This window comes from Corvus kubaryi, unplaced genomic scaffold (assembly GCF_017639235.1).
Source record: "Corvus kubaryi isolate FWS band 111438036 unplaced genomic scaffold, C.kubaryi_AGA036_p1.0 37354, whole genome shotgun sequence".
In the NCBI taxonomy this organism is placed as follows: domain Eukaryota; kingdom Metazoa; phylum Chordata; class Aves; order Passeriformes; family Corvidae; genus Corvus; species Corvus kubaryi.
The window spans coordinates 490,698-509,148 of NW_024581116.1; the positions used below are offsets into that span (position 1 = coordinate 490,698).

General features: G+C 43.4%; 1 protein-coding gene across 3 annotated transcripts in view; it reads right to left on the reverse strand.

Moving 5' to 3' along the window:
* The window catches only part of KIF13B (kinesin family member 13B), a 119,909-nt gene that overhangs the window by 72,505 nt on the left and 28,953 nt on the right, over window positions 1-18,451 (reverse strand). For 2 of the 3 annotated variants that reach the window (XM_042032772.1, XM_042032770.1), the window contains exon 3: window positions 934-949. In XM_042032772.1, the coding sequence (XP_041888706.1) occupies window positions 934-949 (16 nt within the window). The remainder of the gene's footprint in view (window positions 1-933; window positions 950-18,451) is intronic. The other variant, XM_042032771.1, reaches the window with a different exon arrangement.

Below are 18,451 nucleotides of genomic sequence, written 5' to 3' on the forward strand. Positions count from 1 at the left end.
CCATTGAAAGGTCCACGGGGCACCGTTCATCCTGAAAGATGACCTGAAATAATACAATGTATATTTTTTGGGACAGATGTTTGCAAAAACAGCTCCCCTGGGTATGTGTCTGCAAGGAAAAATATTAATTAGGGTAATGTCTGACCTACATTCACATGGGCAAAATTTATTCTGTAGGATGTAGGAAAAGGGAAGTGCAATGTGGGGCTCCCTGGCTGTGGATTTCCCTTCTAAGCTTAATGGAAGCAGCTCTTCCCTCTTTGGATGTCCTGCATTGCGACGTTGCTGACTACCAACATTTATGAAAATGCTTAACATAGCAAAATCCTTGAAATTTAAATAACTCATCTCCAAAAATACATTGTTTTCCACCCCCTATACTACACTGATGTCCCAGCATCAAGAGATGAAGTAGTTATTTTATATCCTCTGAGGAAACAACAGCTTGTGTATTTAAAATTAAGGTGCTTTTTTTTTTTTCCTTTGAATTTATTTTACAGCTAAACATATTATTAAAGCATCCCAAGCCTTCAGAACATTTAGTAAAACACCACTGCCTGTGTGAGCACATCCCTGGAGCTGAACCCTGACATGCCAGGGCAGAGTGTTCGGAACAAGTGCGAAGTCACGGGATCATAAAAACAAAATGAGTTTGCTTTAACACAAAAACCAGAAAATGCTTTTAAAAAGCCCACAAAGAACAAGTATCTCCCATTCAGAGTCTGCAGTGCTGAGTGTGGATGTTCTCATTTGTTCCTCTGACTCATTTCTTGGCACGGGCTGTACAGAGCATTTCTGCAGCAAGGAGATGCTTTGAGTTTCTTACTCAGCAGCTGATCAACAGCAGAGCTCTTCAAAATGCTTTTAGTATTTGGACAACCCAAGACTGAGCAAGCGATAGGATAATTCTCACACACTGAAAAAAGCCCTTACCTTTGGGTGAGTCCTGCTGTCCCCCAAAGCATCAGGAGTGGAAAGGATTTGGTACAAAGTTGGGGGAAGAAAAAAAAAGACAAAAGAAACACAAGGCCTGTTAGTTGCAGTGATTTTAGCTTAATTATGCTATCATTAATCATTGCAATGCTGTATTTAAAAAGTTCATTTCTCTCCTCAGATCTCTCCTTGCTTACAGATCCCAAGTCATTTTCTAAACCTTTTTAGGAGCAAGATTTGAGATGCTGCTCGGAGTTGATTTAAAATTCAACCACTCATTTTCCTCACACTGTATCTCTTCCTCATTCTCTCGCAGGTTTTTCTTGTGACACCTCTCTCTCTCTGGGTGTCACTGCCTCTTGAAAACAAAGTACCCAAGCAACATAAAAATTTCCAAAACCACTTGAACAGGAACTTCAGGAGAGTCATTCAAGAGGAAATTTCAGAGTCCAACCCCTGGGCTTGCCCAACTCGGCTCTCTCACGGTTGCTGGGACAGCAGAGCAAACATTTGCTTCCCTAAAAGAATGAGCAGAGAACAGCAATTCCTCCAGTCTGTTATGTGCAGAATTTAAAAGTTTGGGGGTTTTTGTTTGTTTGTTTTTAAGCAAGTACAGAATTACTGGAGTGACCTTTAAAATACCAGCACGGCCCCAGTCAATGACTGCAGGTTATGCAGCCTCCCCACATCAGAGGCTGGAGAAAAGCAGTAAACACACAACAAACCACTGATACTCCCCTTGTCCTGGACCTTCCAAATGACATTAGGAAACTCTTGACATCAGCAACGGGTAAAGTCTTGTGACAAGCCAACACTGATTTCTTTTGAACAGAGCAGGAGAAAGACATGGGAGCCATACAGGATTACCCTCAAGAGCTCCTGCTGCTCACTGGGCTTGAGAAGTGAGTTTAAAAATAGTAATTTCTGAGCACTGTCTCTCAAAAACAATTATTTATTATGCAAATCCATCACCTCTCTTTACTCATGCCTGGCTCTGCTGTGTGTATCTGTTTGACAGAACAGGAACGACGGTGACTTGGGCGAGCAGGATGATTATTTAAGTCAAGGTCACCCCATGTCACGGGGTCATCCAAGTCAGCAATGACAACATGACCCCTTTTCCCCTGCCATCTGGCTTAGCTGGAATAAAGGCTCTCCCAAGGTCCTTGGCAGCGAGCTTGGTGTGGACTCTTGGCTGTTGCTGCTGGGTGGATTTTATTGAGGGAATCTCCTTCACTGGGGCTTTGATCCAGACACAGGAGACTCTAGAGAGCCCCTCTGGATTCCTCTCAGAGACACACGGGAGCATTTTCACGGCTTTCCGTGCTCTGAAGTGCTCATGGAGCACTTTGCTACACACTTCACTGGAAACTGCTTTTAGGGAAGCTCTGCTTACAGGGCAGGTTAATTCCTATTCCTACAAGAACATTCTCCTTGTAAAACAAAGGGAACACCAAGCCTGGATTCGGAGTCTGAGTTTAGCACTCAGAGACGTGACATTGCCCTGCTCACATTCCCCAGCCCAATTCCAAGGCAGGATTATATTCCAACAACCCAGCTGATCTGCCCAGCCCTCAATATGAGGCGTATTGTTGAGTATTTGGGTTAAAGCAGCCGTAAGGATATAATCTGAGAAGCTCTATCACAGATACAGTTTTAAGAGGATGGATTATACAGGCCTATGTATCATCAAGCTTAACTTAAAACCTTTAGTCTGAACTATCTCATTTTCTGAAGGGCTGCACAAACACACAGACCCAGGTCTTGGTCTTGCTTAATCCAAACACGAGGGAATAGAAGCCCCACAAAACCCAGCGTGCAGCATTTGGGATACAGCACAGCTACACAGAGCTGCAGCTTGTTTGATTTACTTTTGACCATGAAGAGAATAAATGGGACAAATGTTTCCCCAAGGAAAACATTAAGGGTGCAGCTTGCATCACACAGCATTGTGCTGAGCACATACGAGCCCATTAAATTCTGCAGCTGCGTGCTGGGCCCAAAAACCCATGAAAAGATTTCTAGCCTGATTCAAAATCCCTTGGGAAATGAAGAGATGGGGAAATAGAGCACCCACAGCAGCCTGGTGTGCTGCAAGGACACAGGGGGAGTGCTGGGTGTTCACGCCCAAGTGCTGCACTCCATCTCAGAGGTGAGGAAAAGTTAAATACCAACAAGAACAGCATCACCCATGCAGCAGGGAAGTGTCTCCTACAACAAAACATGGATGACAGGAACACATGCAAAGAACAGCAAGGTGATTTTCTCCCTCTACTCTGCTCTTGTAAGACCCCACCTGGAATCCTGCACACAATTCTGGTGTCCCCGACATATGAAGGGCATGGAACTGGTGGAGCAAGTCCAGAGGAGGCCACGAGGTTGATAAGAGGACAGGAGCACCTCCCCTAAGGAGACAGGCTGAGGAATTTGGGGCTGTTCAGCCTGGAGAAGAGAAGGTTGTGTGGAGATCTCACAGCACCTTCCAGTGTCTGAAGGGTGACAGGGAAGCTGGAGAGGGACTGTTCATCAGGCACTGGAGTGACAGGACAAGGGTGAGTGGGTTCAAACTGGAAGAGGGGAAATTTAGGTTAGATATAGGCAAGGAATTGTTCCCTGTGGGGGTGGGGAGGCCCTGGCACAGAGAAGCTTCCAGGGATGAAACAGCCACAGCTTCTCTTGGCACTCTGTGCCAAGGCCTCTCCACCCTCCCAGGGCAGAATTCCTTCCCAATATCCCATCTATCCCTGCCCTCTGGCAGTGGGAAGCCATTCCCTGCGTCCTCTCCCTCCATCCCTTGTCCAAAGTCCCTCTCCATCCCCAAGGATGCTGCCATTCCGAGGTGCAGGCAGCTCCTCGGCTCACAGCCAAAAATTCCCATCTATCTCGGATTCAGCAGAAGCATCCAAGGCATGGAGAGAAAACTTTATCTTTTAGCCACTGAAGGATGTCACTGAGATGCTTCCAGCTACTTGTTTTCACTCGTATCCAGTCTGACAGGAATTCGCCAACTCCCTTCTTTTATCTCTTCTCAGCTCAATGTCAAGCAGAAGTAGGGGGAACCTAACATATCAAATTTAATTCTAAAATTAAAAAAGGAGGAAGGCTACTCCAAAACAACATCCTACATTTAACAGCATTTGTTGCAGCCCATAGTAGGGGGCTGGAACGAGATGATCTTTAAGGTCTTTTCCAATTCCAATCATTCTGTGATTCCATGAATAGATCTGCTGTTTTGAGAGTGAATGAAGACATGGAGCCTGGGTAATAATTTCTGTTTAAACAACCTGTTGCACAGTGTAAATGAGTCCTGATCAAGCTTCTTGATCAGGACACATTTGTTTTCCTATAAACATTCTGGTGGTTCCACAGATTTCAGGCACAGTGTAAAAATATGGATGAAGTCAGAGCAGGTCCCAGCTGAGACCATCAGTATGTGCAATACTACTACTGCTTTGGGTTTTTTAATAGAATAATTAAATGATGTATTCAAACACAATAAACTGTTCAACCATAGTTATCAGTGGCATTTTAGTAACACCCAGATCAGTTTTCCCTTGTTCAAAAGAGGAAGGTTTAGTGAGCTTAAGTATATTTGAGACTGTGCAGATCTCGAGGGGGAAAACACCCCAGCAAATGAGTAGAGGTGAACCGTGGCTGGGGAGAGGCGAGGAGAGCTCAGCCCTTATCTCTTCTGTCTGACTGACCCCACAGCTCTGAGATAGCAGCCAGCTGGCAAATCAGCACATGCTCTAAATCAGTCACAGCACATCTCGCTTCTTGTCTAGATCAGAAACAGCCAGATGGGGCAAAGGGAGGAGAAAGGTGGGAGGTGGCAAGGCAGGGAGCAGGGGAAAAGAGCTCCAGAAGCTGTAGGACAGGAGCTGACACGCCAGGCATGGGTTTTCTGCCCCGTATTTTTTTGAAAACAATTTCCCGTGCCAACAGCAACTGCAACAGCATCCAAACTGTATATTTGAGTGATACTGCCAAGTGGCACAAGGCTATGCTGGATTTATGGAATTGAAACATAACATTTTGTCATTTTCAGAAGCTTCTGGACTGGAAAAATATAATATAAATTTGAGGGTTAGAAAAAAGAAAAAAAGAGAGGCAACAATTCCAGCTATGAATCAGGAAAGTCTCAATAAATCCCTCCAGAAATTCTCATTGCTTTCCACTTTCAATCTTCCATAACCATTGCAAAAACAACCATATCAAATTCCAGTGCAGTTAGTGCTATTTTATGCCCTTCAGCAGAAACTGCCCAGCATAAACTCTAGAAAGCAGCTAAAAATGCAACTAGGAAAACAAACTGATGGGGAAAAACTCCTTGGGGTTTACATGCGGAAAGGTGTCAGTGCCTCCCAGAGATCGCCCTGTAAGGCCACATCTTTATGCTCCCAGTTGAGTTAAAAAAATATTATTAAAAATAAAGTTGGCAACATGTGTAACAGTAATTTACCCTTTGGATCCAGTGATTCTGGAATTCTGGGATTTTATTAATAAGTTGTTGCAGACAGAAGCTGTACAATAACTCTCCTAGGTTCTGACACACACAACTGCATCATGTATCACCTATTCCGTGAAATAGAATAAGAACTGAAGCTACACCGGGCAGAGTTAGTTGTCCCCACAAATCTTTCCTTCCTTCCTTTTTTTCCTGGTTAAGTATGGCCCAAAATAACACTAGTATGGGAAACCCTGAACTATAATTTCTTTTGTGGCTCCTGTACAGTGTTTTCATGGAATCACAGAATGGTTTGGGTTGGAAGGGACCTTAAAGATCATCCCGTTCCAATCCTGTGCCCCTGGCAGTGATACCTTCCACTAGAAAGGTGTTTTCCCTTGCTCCTTCTCACTCACCTGCCATGAGTGTCTCTACTCAAACACAGCAGAGTCAGGAGCACCTCAGAAACATCGAAGATCCTGTTCCCAGCACCTCAGCACAGAGCTTTGCTAAAGCAAACGAGGCTCTGTTTGAAGAGCAGTGGGTTAAAACAGAAGGGATTCCAAGGACTGAAGGGTTTCTCAAGAAAACTCATCCTTCAAACAAGGCTTTTGAGTCTTGAGGGTGTTTGAGCATTGGAGCAGCTCCCCAGGGAATGGTCATGGCCCCAAGGCTGCCAGAGCTCCAGGAGTGTTTGGACAACGCTCTCAAGAATGCACAGGGTGGGATTGTTGGGGTGTCTGTGCAGGGCCAGGAGCTGGACTGGATGATCCTGGTGGGTCCCTTCCAGCTCAGGACTTTCTATAATTTTATGACCCCTGGCTATATCACAGAGAGCAAATATTGGGTGTAGGTAAGTGGAATTCCAAAGGAAGAGCTCTCATTGCCTCAGCATCAGACAGCTGCCTGAACAGGAGATGGGGATTTAACAACCCACAATTCCAGAGCCTTTCATTCTGAAGTAACTGGGCTTATGATTTCCAAGCTTCCCTATCCTTCACTGTACTACAGGACCTTCCTAGAGTGGAGAAGCTGATAAGTGATGCAGGAATAACTGAAGAGCTCCAGCACCAGCAACTCTCAAGGCCTTGCAGCACATAGAAGGGAGGCACCAAAAAAAAAAATAGTATCAGGAAGATCTTGCATTTGTTTGAAGTTTGGGAGCCCAGTTATCTTTCTGAAGCAGATCCTTTCATTGGTAGCTTGTGTGGGGCTTTTTTCCCCTGTATGAAGGAAGGACTCAGAATGAAGTATTCTGAAGAGCCAGCACTGCAATGGTCAGAGTTTTATTGTCTAAATTTCAGCTGCAGAATTTCTTTTATGCGATAAAAAAACGCCAGCCAATGGTGAAGTAAAATGTTGACAATAGATTTAATGATTTTACTAACACAGACGTAACTGAAAGACAGCACTATGACAGCTGATAAGAAGCAGCAGAATGAGAAGCTGTTTCCTCTCTGTCTGCATATCAGACAAATACAACTTGCAACCCATTTTGCTGCTGCCAGGTATATACAATGAGAGGAAAGGTCAGACCACTTCAAGCTTATCCTATGATACTTAGAAATCCATTTTAACAGAATATTTCAGACTGTAAAGTGCTTAAGGTTGTTGGATTTAACAGTTTCTAAGTATTTCTACTCCATTTTTGCATGTAGATCAAGTGATATCAAAATGCTGAGTCCCACCAAACTCCAATTTTTGATGAAGTCCTGCAATTAATATTATTCTTATAGAGCCTCATTTTTACTTCCACAGCAATACTGAGTTCTTTGGGCGAAAACCACACTGCCCTATTTGAGCAAAAGATTTTTTGCAACCAGAAACAGCCTCTTTAAAACAAAATCCCCAAATACATTAAAAAAAGCAAACAAAAAAAAAAACCTGTGAAAGAGCATACACAGCTCAAAGCCTAAACTTGTGTAGATAAAAGGAACAAAGGTAATCACTGTTCCTTGGAAAATTCCTCCAGTGCTCCAAGGCATTCCAGGCGTAGTTGGCGGTTACTTAGTTTCTACTGACAAAACTAATTTTTGCCAGCTCACTCAAAACAATTAAAAAAAAAAAAAAAAAGCCCCAAACCCCAAGAACTCAGGCTGAGCAGCAGCTTTGTGGGTTTGGGGTATTTTGTACTTGGAGCTAAATTTTCTGTATTGTTGGCACAATAATCTGCTTAGTCCTGACCACATTCAAGTGGTGCATGGATCCCATAAAGCTGGTGTTATGACAAGGGGATTACAACTTTATCCTTTTGTTTGTAAATACTCAGATGTCGGGATACTATTGTGCTCTAGAGAATGTTTGGTGAACAGCCAGTCCCCAGACTTTCAATTACTATTGTGAATTACAGTCTTTTTTAATGAAGTGGGCTGTAGCCTACCTTTTTATAACCATGTGAGGGAAGGAAAAGCCTCCTTAGGATGTGGCAGCCTATTAACTCCTCTGGAAGATCCCAATGGAAAATGATGGCAGGTGGAGCAGCACGTACAGGAAAAGATACAATATATGGTAATCTTGTTCTACAGCATCAAAAACTCAGTGTTCACATCCACGGTAACCTTTAGTCAAGCCACTGGCATGCAGGATTAATCCCAGGATGATCTCCTGGGCACTACAGAAAGCAAAAGATTGGAACTAAAAGGAATTTAATCAGTGAAAGGGTATTTCAAGAACTCCCTTGGGTCCACTGAGACCGGGTTTTCCACCTTTGGTAGATCACCCAGCTGTATCACCCAATCCACAAACTCATTAGAGCCTCTCTACCTTAAACCAGTTTGAGTTTGTCTGACTTCCTTGAAAACACTAATACATCAACCAGAATCACTCTGGAATAGAGGTGATCTTCACATGGACTCTGCGATATTTACACAAGCACCAAAATACAAATGTGTGCCTCCAATATCCTTTGAAGAAAGAAAAATCCCAGAACAATTTGGGCTGGATGGGACCTTAAATCTCATCCAGCCCCACCCTCTGCCATGGCCAGGGACACCTCCCACTATCCCAGGTTGCTCCAAGCCCCGTCCAGCCTGGCCTTGGACACTTCCAGGGATCCAGGGGCAGCCACAGCTTCTCTGGGCATCCTGCGCCAGGGCCTCACCACCCTGAAGAATTTTTCCATAAGATCTCCTTCAGCCCCTCTCTGCTTCAAACAAGGAAGAGAAAAAGAGAGCTGTCTGCAGGAGTACAAAGGGATCCACAGCCATGGAGGCTGCAGAGCAGCCCACAAGCTCTTCACCCTCACATTAATCAATCATTGCACGCTAAGGAAATTACTGTAAGGACTCTTCAACTCAGGGAAACAAATGCCTCACCAAGAGCATTTAGAAAATGTTGGTAATGTTTTCTGTTTCTTTTAAATTGGCACTAACTCCCTCCAAGCACAAATGTGTAGAAGAGGTGTCTCTGAGTACTTGCTAATTCCCCATCTGCTCTCCTACTGAATTACCAACACCATGAGGCAGCTCTGTACTCTTAACACCTGATACTCGACATTTTCTGACTCCCCAAAGACCTTTCAGTCGTTTATCTCACAACTCTCCAGGCGATTTGTGTTAGATAATCACAGATGCAACTTGGGAGACACCTTCCAGCCTCGAGGCTTAAATAAGAAGTCAAATTGCTTCCTTAACTCTTTTTTGGTTCCACAGGTCTGCCTTGCCCTACAGTGGAGAGCACCACCTTCCTCTCTTTGGATTTGGTTCTCCAACTTCTTCAGCAGATCCACCAGGCATTAAGCAAGTAGGAAATGCTTGAAGTGGCAGCAGTTCCAAAGGGAATGTTGTTGTGGCCACATTTTGTAAAGAAATCAATCTTACTGGTGTAGTTTGTGTATGCACAGGGCATTTACAAGATAGGGAATTTCACTGGGTACAGTAGCCTGTCACTTTCTGAATCTCGGTGCAATTTCAGCACCCCTGGATCTCGAGCTGATGAAGAGGGTACACGCACAGTGACGAAATTTATACCTCAGAGTCATTTTTAGTGCTTCCAGAACCAGATGCCTGCTAAGCACAGCGTTATTTTCATGTGGTAAAGTCTATTCATGGCCTGTTTTGGATCCAGCTCCAAATGAGGGATTCAAGCAGTATTTAAAATACAAACACACTGGAAACCACAAATGATGTCGGTCTAATGGTGGATGGGGAGGAGGGAGAAAATAAGCACTGTAGGCAAGAAGGGTTGGTCATTAGCATAAAAAAGTGGTTTGTCTTGGCTCCACAGTTCAGTAACGACCTCATGAAGTGAATTTCCTCACTTCAGCACATCCATGTTCCATGATCAGAGTGATAATCCAGAGGCTGTTGCACAAGATCTGTGTCATCTCAACCCAAACCTTCCATCAGCATCTAAGGAGCCTGGGAGGTGAAAGAATAGCAAAACTCATCTGAACCACGAGAACAGCAGCTTGCCAAGGCACTGGCATCTCAAAAAGAGCACTTCAACAAAATCCTGACAAGTATTAGAAGCCTCAAACATTCAGCTAGAGTAAAATTAGTGTTTATGTCTCTTAAAATTAGAAAGTCACGCTGTCTTTTGCTCTTCCCAAGAGCACAGACTCTGTACCCTCTCTGATGAACTCTTTCAATGCTGCCTATATTCCTCCAACCCATTTAAGACAACCTGACTGATAGTGTGGAGACAAGGAAGCAGGCAGCAAACAATATTCTTATCACCCCCCTGGAGAGATTTAAAAGATACAGAGATGTGATGTGGTGCTTAGGGATGTGTTTTAATCGTGGGCTTGGCAGTGCTGGGCTAATGGTTGAGCTCAATGATTTTAAATGTCTTTTCCAACCTAAACAATTCTACAATTCTATTATTCCAATTTCTTCCCAATATCCCATCTAACCCTACCCTCCAGGAATCTCCCTACAGGAGTACCTGGCATGAGGCAATAAATACAAACTTTGTCCCAAAGAAACCAAGAAAGAACTGCTTTCCAGGGTAACATTTTTGCAGCAAGCTCTCTTCTGCCTGACCTAGAAAAGCAATCCTTATCCTCAGTGTACCATTCCAATCAGCTCTTTTTCCTTCCCAGCACGAGGATGAGAAATAAGCTATAATTGACCTGTTTGCTGAAAAGCAAAGGGAAAATACAGTATATTATGAAAATTACAGGCAAGCCCTCACCATGACAGCTCGGCTCCCATGTCCTGTATCTGCCCTGCTAATGGCTCCAGACTGCTGAAAAAAATGTCAGAATGCTCTAGGCAGAATTAAATATTTGCTTAAACCTAGAATTGCATTAAAGTGAGCAGATCTGCATTGAGAACTTGTTCTGAAGACAAAAAATAACATCTTTGGAGTGAGAAGCAAAGAGAAACATCAGACTGAAAAAATACTGAAGAAATACAGATTTCTTCATTATTTGGTGAAAAAAGCCCAACTATTTCATCCTAAATAGGTGCTGCTGATTCACTGTAGCATTCCTCTGTGCCCTAAATTTCCCAAATTCATTTTTTGGCCACATGATGAACCTACCCATCGGCTTTGTCTGTTCCTCTCCCTCCCACCTCGGCAAATGGCTGTGGTCATTTTTAGGTGTCGGAAACATTTTGTGAACTATTCTTGAGTCAACACACTACAGAACTATTAAAAAGCACTGCAGTTCTTTCATGCCCATGGTGTTCCAACTGAAAGCTCTCATTTGGGCAGTCAGATAATCCTGAAGAATTTAATGACGAAGATAATTTTGAATATGCATTTATTCCTTAACTACTTCTTCCAGCCATAGTTATTCTTGTGTACAAAAAATTCTTTCACTAAACACTTGCACCAACACCCATCACCCCAAAAACACACGTGGCAGTTGCTGAAGGGTTTGTTCATTACTGCTGCTGATTTATTCATGCTGGGGAAGAAAACAGGAATCAGGAACAGGCATTAGCAGAGGAGGGTGGCTGGTGGGACCAAGTGCAGGAGCTACAACGTTGAGAGTGCAAAACCATCTGGCCCTAAATTAATTCAGAAGTGAGTTAGCTGGAAAAGGCACTGAAACTGGGCTCGGTGAAGTCACACATCATTTTTGGCTGACAAACATTCTTCCAAAGACCATGGCCTGCAGGGCTTTAAGGAGCAATCAGGGATTAAGTTATCATTTCATGCTCTGGCAGCAGAATGCAGATATTTAGCAAGGTGAAACATGCACCGTGCACCATCACTTATCCCTTTCAGCCAAGTAAATTGTGTCAGACTAAATCCCACCATGTACTTTCCTGCCAGCCAATCTCCTGGCCTTGGATTCTGGCGAGAGACTCGCTGGCTCTTGCTAATCCTCATGTTGTCCCAGGGCAGGGCAGAGAAGTGTTTGAGAGGAGGATGCAAGTCCCATCCTCGGGCAGATCTCTGGGAGACTGCTTCTGGTGCTCCAGGATTAGATTAGGCTTCTAAAAAGTGCAAACACGAGTCCTCTGCTCTATCACCAACTTTTATCATGTATTTTTGCAGTGCCTGAAGGAGGGAGGCAGGGCCTTTAGCCACGGGATGAGAAGTTACACCCTGCAGGTTGCCCGCAGATTTTCCAAGGGAATTCAGGTAAAAACCGGGAGCTCTGATAGAAAATCGTTCCCCAGCAGCCTCAAAGCACCTACAAGCCAAGGTCAGAGTTGCTGCTGAAAGTGCCACAGCTGCCAACCAGATTTCCTCCTGCCTCACTCTTATCACTGATTACTTCTAAGAGCTTCCCACAAGCAACACCATGGATTCGCTTCCTGTGCTTCCGGTGCTGCTCTTATTCCCAGAGCTGTTTATCTCCCCAGCATGCCTTCTCTTTTGAAATCCCTTTCAACACCTCTCCCTCAAACAAAAATAACACCCCAAAAGGAGACTTAAACCCTTCCATAACACTGTTTCTGGAGCAAAAGCTGTTTGTGGCTGTAGATACTTTAAAAAAAGTCCTTTTCGGGACATTACACATGTGCTGGGTTACATTCAGTTCAGGCCAATTAAAAGTTCATTGTATGGTCAAGTGTTCTGTGCTGCACAAATGCAGCTTTGTGGCTATTTAGTACCTTCCCCTCACTTAGACAATATAAAGGGGCTGAAAACAGGGAAAATAGCAGACAGAACAGGGAATCACAGGGCTGGATAACAAGAAATGATGCCCCACGGCTGTGTGTGAACGAGTCTCATGTAGCCACTGTGAAAAAAATTTTAGGATGGTTTGGAAGGGACCTTTTAAAAGTCATCTGATCCAACCCTGCAGGGACACCTTCCACTCTCCCAGACTGCTCCAAGCTCTGTCCAACCTGGCCTTGGACACTTCCAGTGACCCGGGGCAGCCACAGCTTCTCTGGGCAACCTGTGCCAGGACCTCTTTTAAAAAAACCTCTTAGATCTAATCTCAAATGACCCTGCTCCAACTGCAGGACAGATCCAACGCTGTGAATTCAATGCTCCAAAGCTTTTTCTGGACTAAAGCATCTACAATGTCCATCCTGGATGAGGACCACAGTTGTTTGGCTTTTCTGTGAACAACACCATAATAAACTGGTTTTATAGGAAGTCCTAGTGAACAGAGCAATCCATCACCCAGAAACTGGGACCTGTGTGCTGGTTCCCACTGCCAGGAATGATTAATACAAAGGGGTACTTGGGCATTGAGGAAAATGTAGAAATACCTCCATTCTTATCACTGACCATGTGCTATAGCCCTGCAAAAATACTGTTGCCAGTCAATTCTGCCACAAAGCAATGTAATTAAAGAGAGAAAAACCCCTAATAGCCCAGAAAAGCAATCACATTTCCTTGCTGGAATCTGAGGGAATTTCTTGCTTGTACTTCTAAATTCTTCACCTAAATATGGAACTGCAGAATCCTAAAGGTTAGAGAAGACCTCTACGAGCATCAAGTCCAACTGTCAACCAGCAGTATCGCCACGGTCACCACTCAACCATGTCCCCAAGTGCCGCATCCACACTTCTTTTGAACACTTCCAGGCATGGTGATTCCACCACTGTCCTGGGCAGCCTGTTCCAGTGCCTGACAACCCTTTCCATGAAGAAATTTTTCCTAATGTCTAATCTAAACCTCCCCTGGCACAACTTGAGGCCATTTCTCCTCATCCTGTCACTCATTACCTGGGAGGAGAGATGGACTCCCACCTCACCCTCCTGTCAGGGAGTTGTGCAACTTTTGCAGCCTTTAAAAATAATCTACCCTCACTAAAAACCCCACAATTATAGCAAATTTTGTATCATTTCTTTATGAGGGAAATACAGCCTGTGTTCCATGTGAGTTCTGCTTGCGTTGGGCACAACACTCTCTGCACAAAGTTGAAATTCTAGAAGTGCAAAAACCTGAAATGATTAAAAAAATCAACTCCAACCCAAAATTTGAACTAATGTTTACCTCCTCATGCTGTTCTTTTGTTTCACAGCAGCCACCAGCACCAGACACTTGCTGGCAGCTGGTTTTACTTAAAACTTCTCTTTTCATTTTCCAAGAATCTATTTGGGAGACGAATTCTCCTACGTGCCATGTGGAAAAGAGTTTAGTATTTTGTGGTCTCAGTGATTAAATAGTGTGATAGTTCACATACACAGTAAAGGAGCCATTAATTTCCCTGAAAAAAAACCCACCTAAAGGTGATACCAAATAAACTTGTCAGCTCCTGATGCCAAGTTTGCATTGCAAAGAAGTTATTTTTAGCCTGCAAGTGTGGGCTACACAGCAAGTTGCTGGTATTCATAAACAGGGATGGGATGTGAGGCTTTCATGTGCACTGCACAGAGCCCAAGAATGGGTCCTGCTGAATGCTAACTTTGAACTCCTGGGCTGCCTGCTGCTCGTCTCTTCTGGCTGAAAAATATCTTGCTTTTAGATGCAACTTGTTGCCTGTTTGACTGTGCTTCATATGGGACAGCACATGCAAAAGCACTTTATGTGACACTATCATGATTTAGCAATGAGCACAGCAGTGCCCTAAAACAAGAATAAAAGCAGATGTGTCTACTTGTATCCTAAGAAGCTCTTTTAATTATTTTAAACACACACATCACCAAGAAAAGCATTATTTTTGCTAATGCTAAATGAAATGTGGAAATTAGAACGGTACCCAACAATACCTTCTGCTCATCCTGAATTACAAAAAGCAGCTATGAATATCTATATTGAGAACAGGCAGATATTGGAATTTTATTAGATGAGCAGGACTGGCTTACTCTCAAATCTGAAGCAACTGCTCTTATAATCACCCATATTTTATTCTTCTAAATCCAAAAGACATCAGGCCATTTCGAGCAGCTCGAAATTGTCCAGTAAAGACTATACATCTAATTCTCAACACACAACTATTCACATAGAATGACAAAACAAGAACCATTAATCAAATTATTCCTCTAAAACTGTCCTGCTGGATCCCCTGCATCGCTCAGAGGCACAAAGCAGCTACGCAGTCACTGCAAAAACCCAACAGTCCCACTTGGAACATAACATGGAACTTGAAGGTCAGCTCTTCTCCTTCCCGTTTGTGTCATTACCATAAAAAATGTTTTGCAACAACAGTTCCTTGTTACAACAATTCCTTGCCCACTTACATCAAATAAACTCAACCATTTTCATTTCCATGGGGACGTTTTCCTGGCTGTAACTCCCCCAAACTGTGGGGAGATGCATCCACTCGGTTGCTTCCTTACAAAACAAAAACCACCCACACATACAAGTTGCTAAAGAAAACATTATCTTTAATGGCCAACCTCTGTTTTGGTGGGGGTAGGGGTGGGAAGGGGAAGGAGGACTCTCTGTCAGAGGGGAAGAAAAATTAATGAAATAAAGTTGGCCAGAAATCTCATTAAAAATAAACTACAGAATATTTGTGGATTAGTTGTTCCACAGAGCTCACACTTTGCCCACCACTGTAAACCATCATTTAGTCATAAAAGCCATGACTGAGGGGAAAAATAATAATCCCTAAACTGGTAACTTCACGAAGAAGTTTGCTGTACACCAGCAGCTACCAGAGATTTACAAACTGAAAATATGCTGCACCAGGGAAAACACAGACATGTAGCCAATATTTCCTCTCTGAACAGGGAGAGGGGGGAAAGTCAACAGCCAAAACTATCTCTGACAGTCCCCAGTCTGGTCTGTTCATCTGGAGCACAGGGCTGAGATCAGGGAGATGAGGAGACACCGGAGTAAAATCACTCTTTACAGCCCCACACACTTTCCTTTTCCACATTCCCTGCTCTTGCTGGCAATTGTCTCACAGAGCCCACGGCTGGAGCCACGATGAGACAGAATTTTTTAGCTGTAACATCATCTACAAATGTTTTTCAGCCTTTTTTCCCCCACTTACTAAAACCATCACAATTTTCTGAAGGGTCTGTGAGGCCAAAATGAACAAATCTGCATTTACAGACAGCAGACTTTCTTCTGCAGAGCCTGTAGTGACAGTGCAGGACATCCATGCCCCCCCTCCCACAGCCAGTCCTAAAAACACAGGTTGGAACCCACTCCTGTGGATAGACCAGGCTATCCTCCTCCTCCTCCTGCTGCCAACATGAAACACGAAAGAAAAACTTCTTATTCTGCAGGCACGTTGGGAAACTATCCAAGGTCAGCTGCTCTAGGATGATGCCTGTGTTGCAAAAAACACAGGTTGTTAACAGTTGTTTTCCTCAAAACACAGGCCCAAAAGTGGTGGGTAAAAGAAGTCCCTTTCCCACAGCATGTTTGCTGCAAGGGGAAAGGACTTTGACAAAAAAAACCCCAACTTAACACATGTGAAATGAATATCAACTCTCAGATAAAAGCCTGTGACACCGTAAGAACTAGAGTTGACACAGTAGAGGAGAGGGGGAAAAAGCAAAGGGATATTGATGTAAAGATCAGTGCACATCTTCCAGTTGAGTGAATTCCTCAAAAATCAGCCTTCAGGAGCAGCCTTGCTGTCCTTGTCTACTGCTATCAGTTCTTTTTGAACACAGGCTTGATTTTAACATATGATATCAGCTAATTTATCCACTTTAGATGTTACTCAATTGGTTGGGTTTAAGCTGGTTGCATTTTTTTTGTTTGTTTAATCACCTCTGATTATGAGCATCAAATTCTCAGCCACATAAACACAATTATTTAGCAAAGCCCATATAAAAGACACTGGCACTCCTAAGCAGAAATACACTAAAGAGTGACCCATTTCTCTATTGCATTCCGTTTTCTGTAGTATTAAATGCACGTTTGCCATATTCAGTAGAGTGATACAAATTTCTAGAACCATTACAGGTTCTAATTGTATAAAATTAAGTTCAGATAGTATCAAGTCACCGGACAGTATTTAAGAGACAAACTCAAGAAGCTGATACGGATTTCACACCACACATTTGCACCGTTCTGCCCCTTCTCTCTGCTTCTAAATGTCATGAAGTTAAATATAGGGAGAAAGAACACTCTAAAATCAAAGTATTCAGATATATATGGCAAAAAATTACAGGTTTTAGGTAAGACAGTCTGGTACCTTTGTCACCTTGACAGTATTCCTTTAACCTCCTTACTGCTCTGCAGCCAGGATAACAACATAGACAAGATGTATAATTACCATAATTTGTCCATTCTGGCTTATAAAACCCTTAAATGCTCATTCATGAAGCTGATTGAATGAGTCTGTCCAAGCACAACAACAAACACAGAGAAGAGTCTGGATATTCAATTTGGTCATTTGATGGCACAGAAAATAGGACACAGCGAGAAAATTCCTCTCGACAGGTACTGCAGCAACAGGTACTGCCTTTGTTAGAACTGCCCATGCTCTTGGAGTATGTATATTCCAGGATTTCCTAACCAGCTCCCATAAAAATAAAGCCATACATAAATTTCAGGTACTATTTTAAGCACAAGGTGAAGATGGGATGTTGAACGATGGACTGTCACTGCAGACTCATCACACCCAATGTCTTTGCTTAATTAATCAGTAGCAGCTTCTTACCAAGCTTTGCTGAACAGCAGCACAAAGGGGGGGCTTCTCTTGTGAGTTACCACTACTCCAACATGTTTAGGAGGAGAAGAGGGGGTTTATCCTTGGGGACAACCTGTCCTGGCCCTGGTTCAGGGCTGGACTGAGGGGTGACAGCAAAGCACTGCTTTGTGCTGGTCACAGTGTCCAGGAAATCAATCTCCACTTTGTACAAGCAGCACAATTATGAACCAAAGCGGTAGAGGGGAAGCTTCTGTGCAGTTTTCTCTCTCCTCCCCCAATACAATCCATAAATTAGCATTTACGCAAGGCTGGAGCTGCACTGGGATGCAGCCTCACCTGACTGCACAAGCACCCAGGTGCACCTGGTTTTGGGTAGAACTGATAGCAAAAGGACACAGGGTTTTGAAACTCCCAAGAATCAGAGCTGGAACGAATTACAACAGTTGGCCCGCACGGAAGAGCTTCAAAACATTTTTGTGTTAAAAGCAAATACCTGACAAAACCCTTCCTTGCACACATCTCCGTCCTTACACCTCTATTTTTACCCTGGAACTTCCATTTTCCCATCAGGAATTTAATGACCGAACGGTCCCAGGGGGAAGAGTTGGGTTGTGCAATTCCAAACATGCCAGTTTCCATTTATTGTTTCACAGAATAAGAGGAAAATCCAGCCTCTCCAAGCACAACACAGCGTTTCAAACATTACATTTGCCTTCCAGAGTTGAAAGGGAAAGAAATGTGCTTAAAACATGACTCGCAAAAAGGGAGAGAAAATATGTTACAGGCATAAAGCTGTATTGTAAGAGGCTGCTTGAAAGGCTGCCAGTGCTGCAATCACAGCTCCTTTGTAATCCATGCACATTACAAACATGAGGAATACCTAGTATGATTTTTATTTTTAAGCTGAAGTGGATTCAGATACCAAAAGAGTGATTTTTAAACTCTCAAGCACTTTTGTGTCAAGTGCAAGGCTCCTTTAAGAAATCAGGCAGAGTACTTGGCCTGCCTAAAAATCACTGAGCAAACCCAATAGGAATGAGCAGGAAAAAAAAAAAAATCAGATCTCTCAGTATCCTCCCCTATTTATTCTTCTCCAATGAAACTGCTTTTTTAAGTTCAACGGCTAAATGTAATTTTTTCCAATGACTTACGAG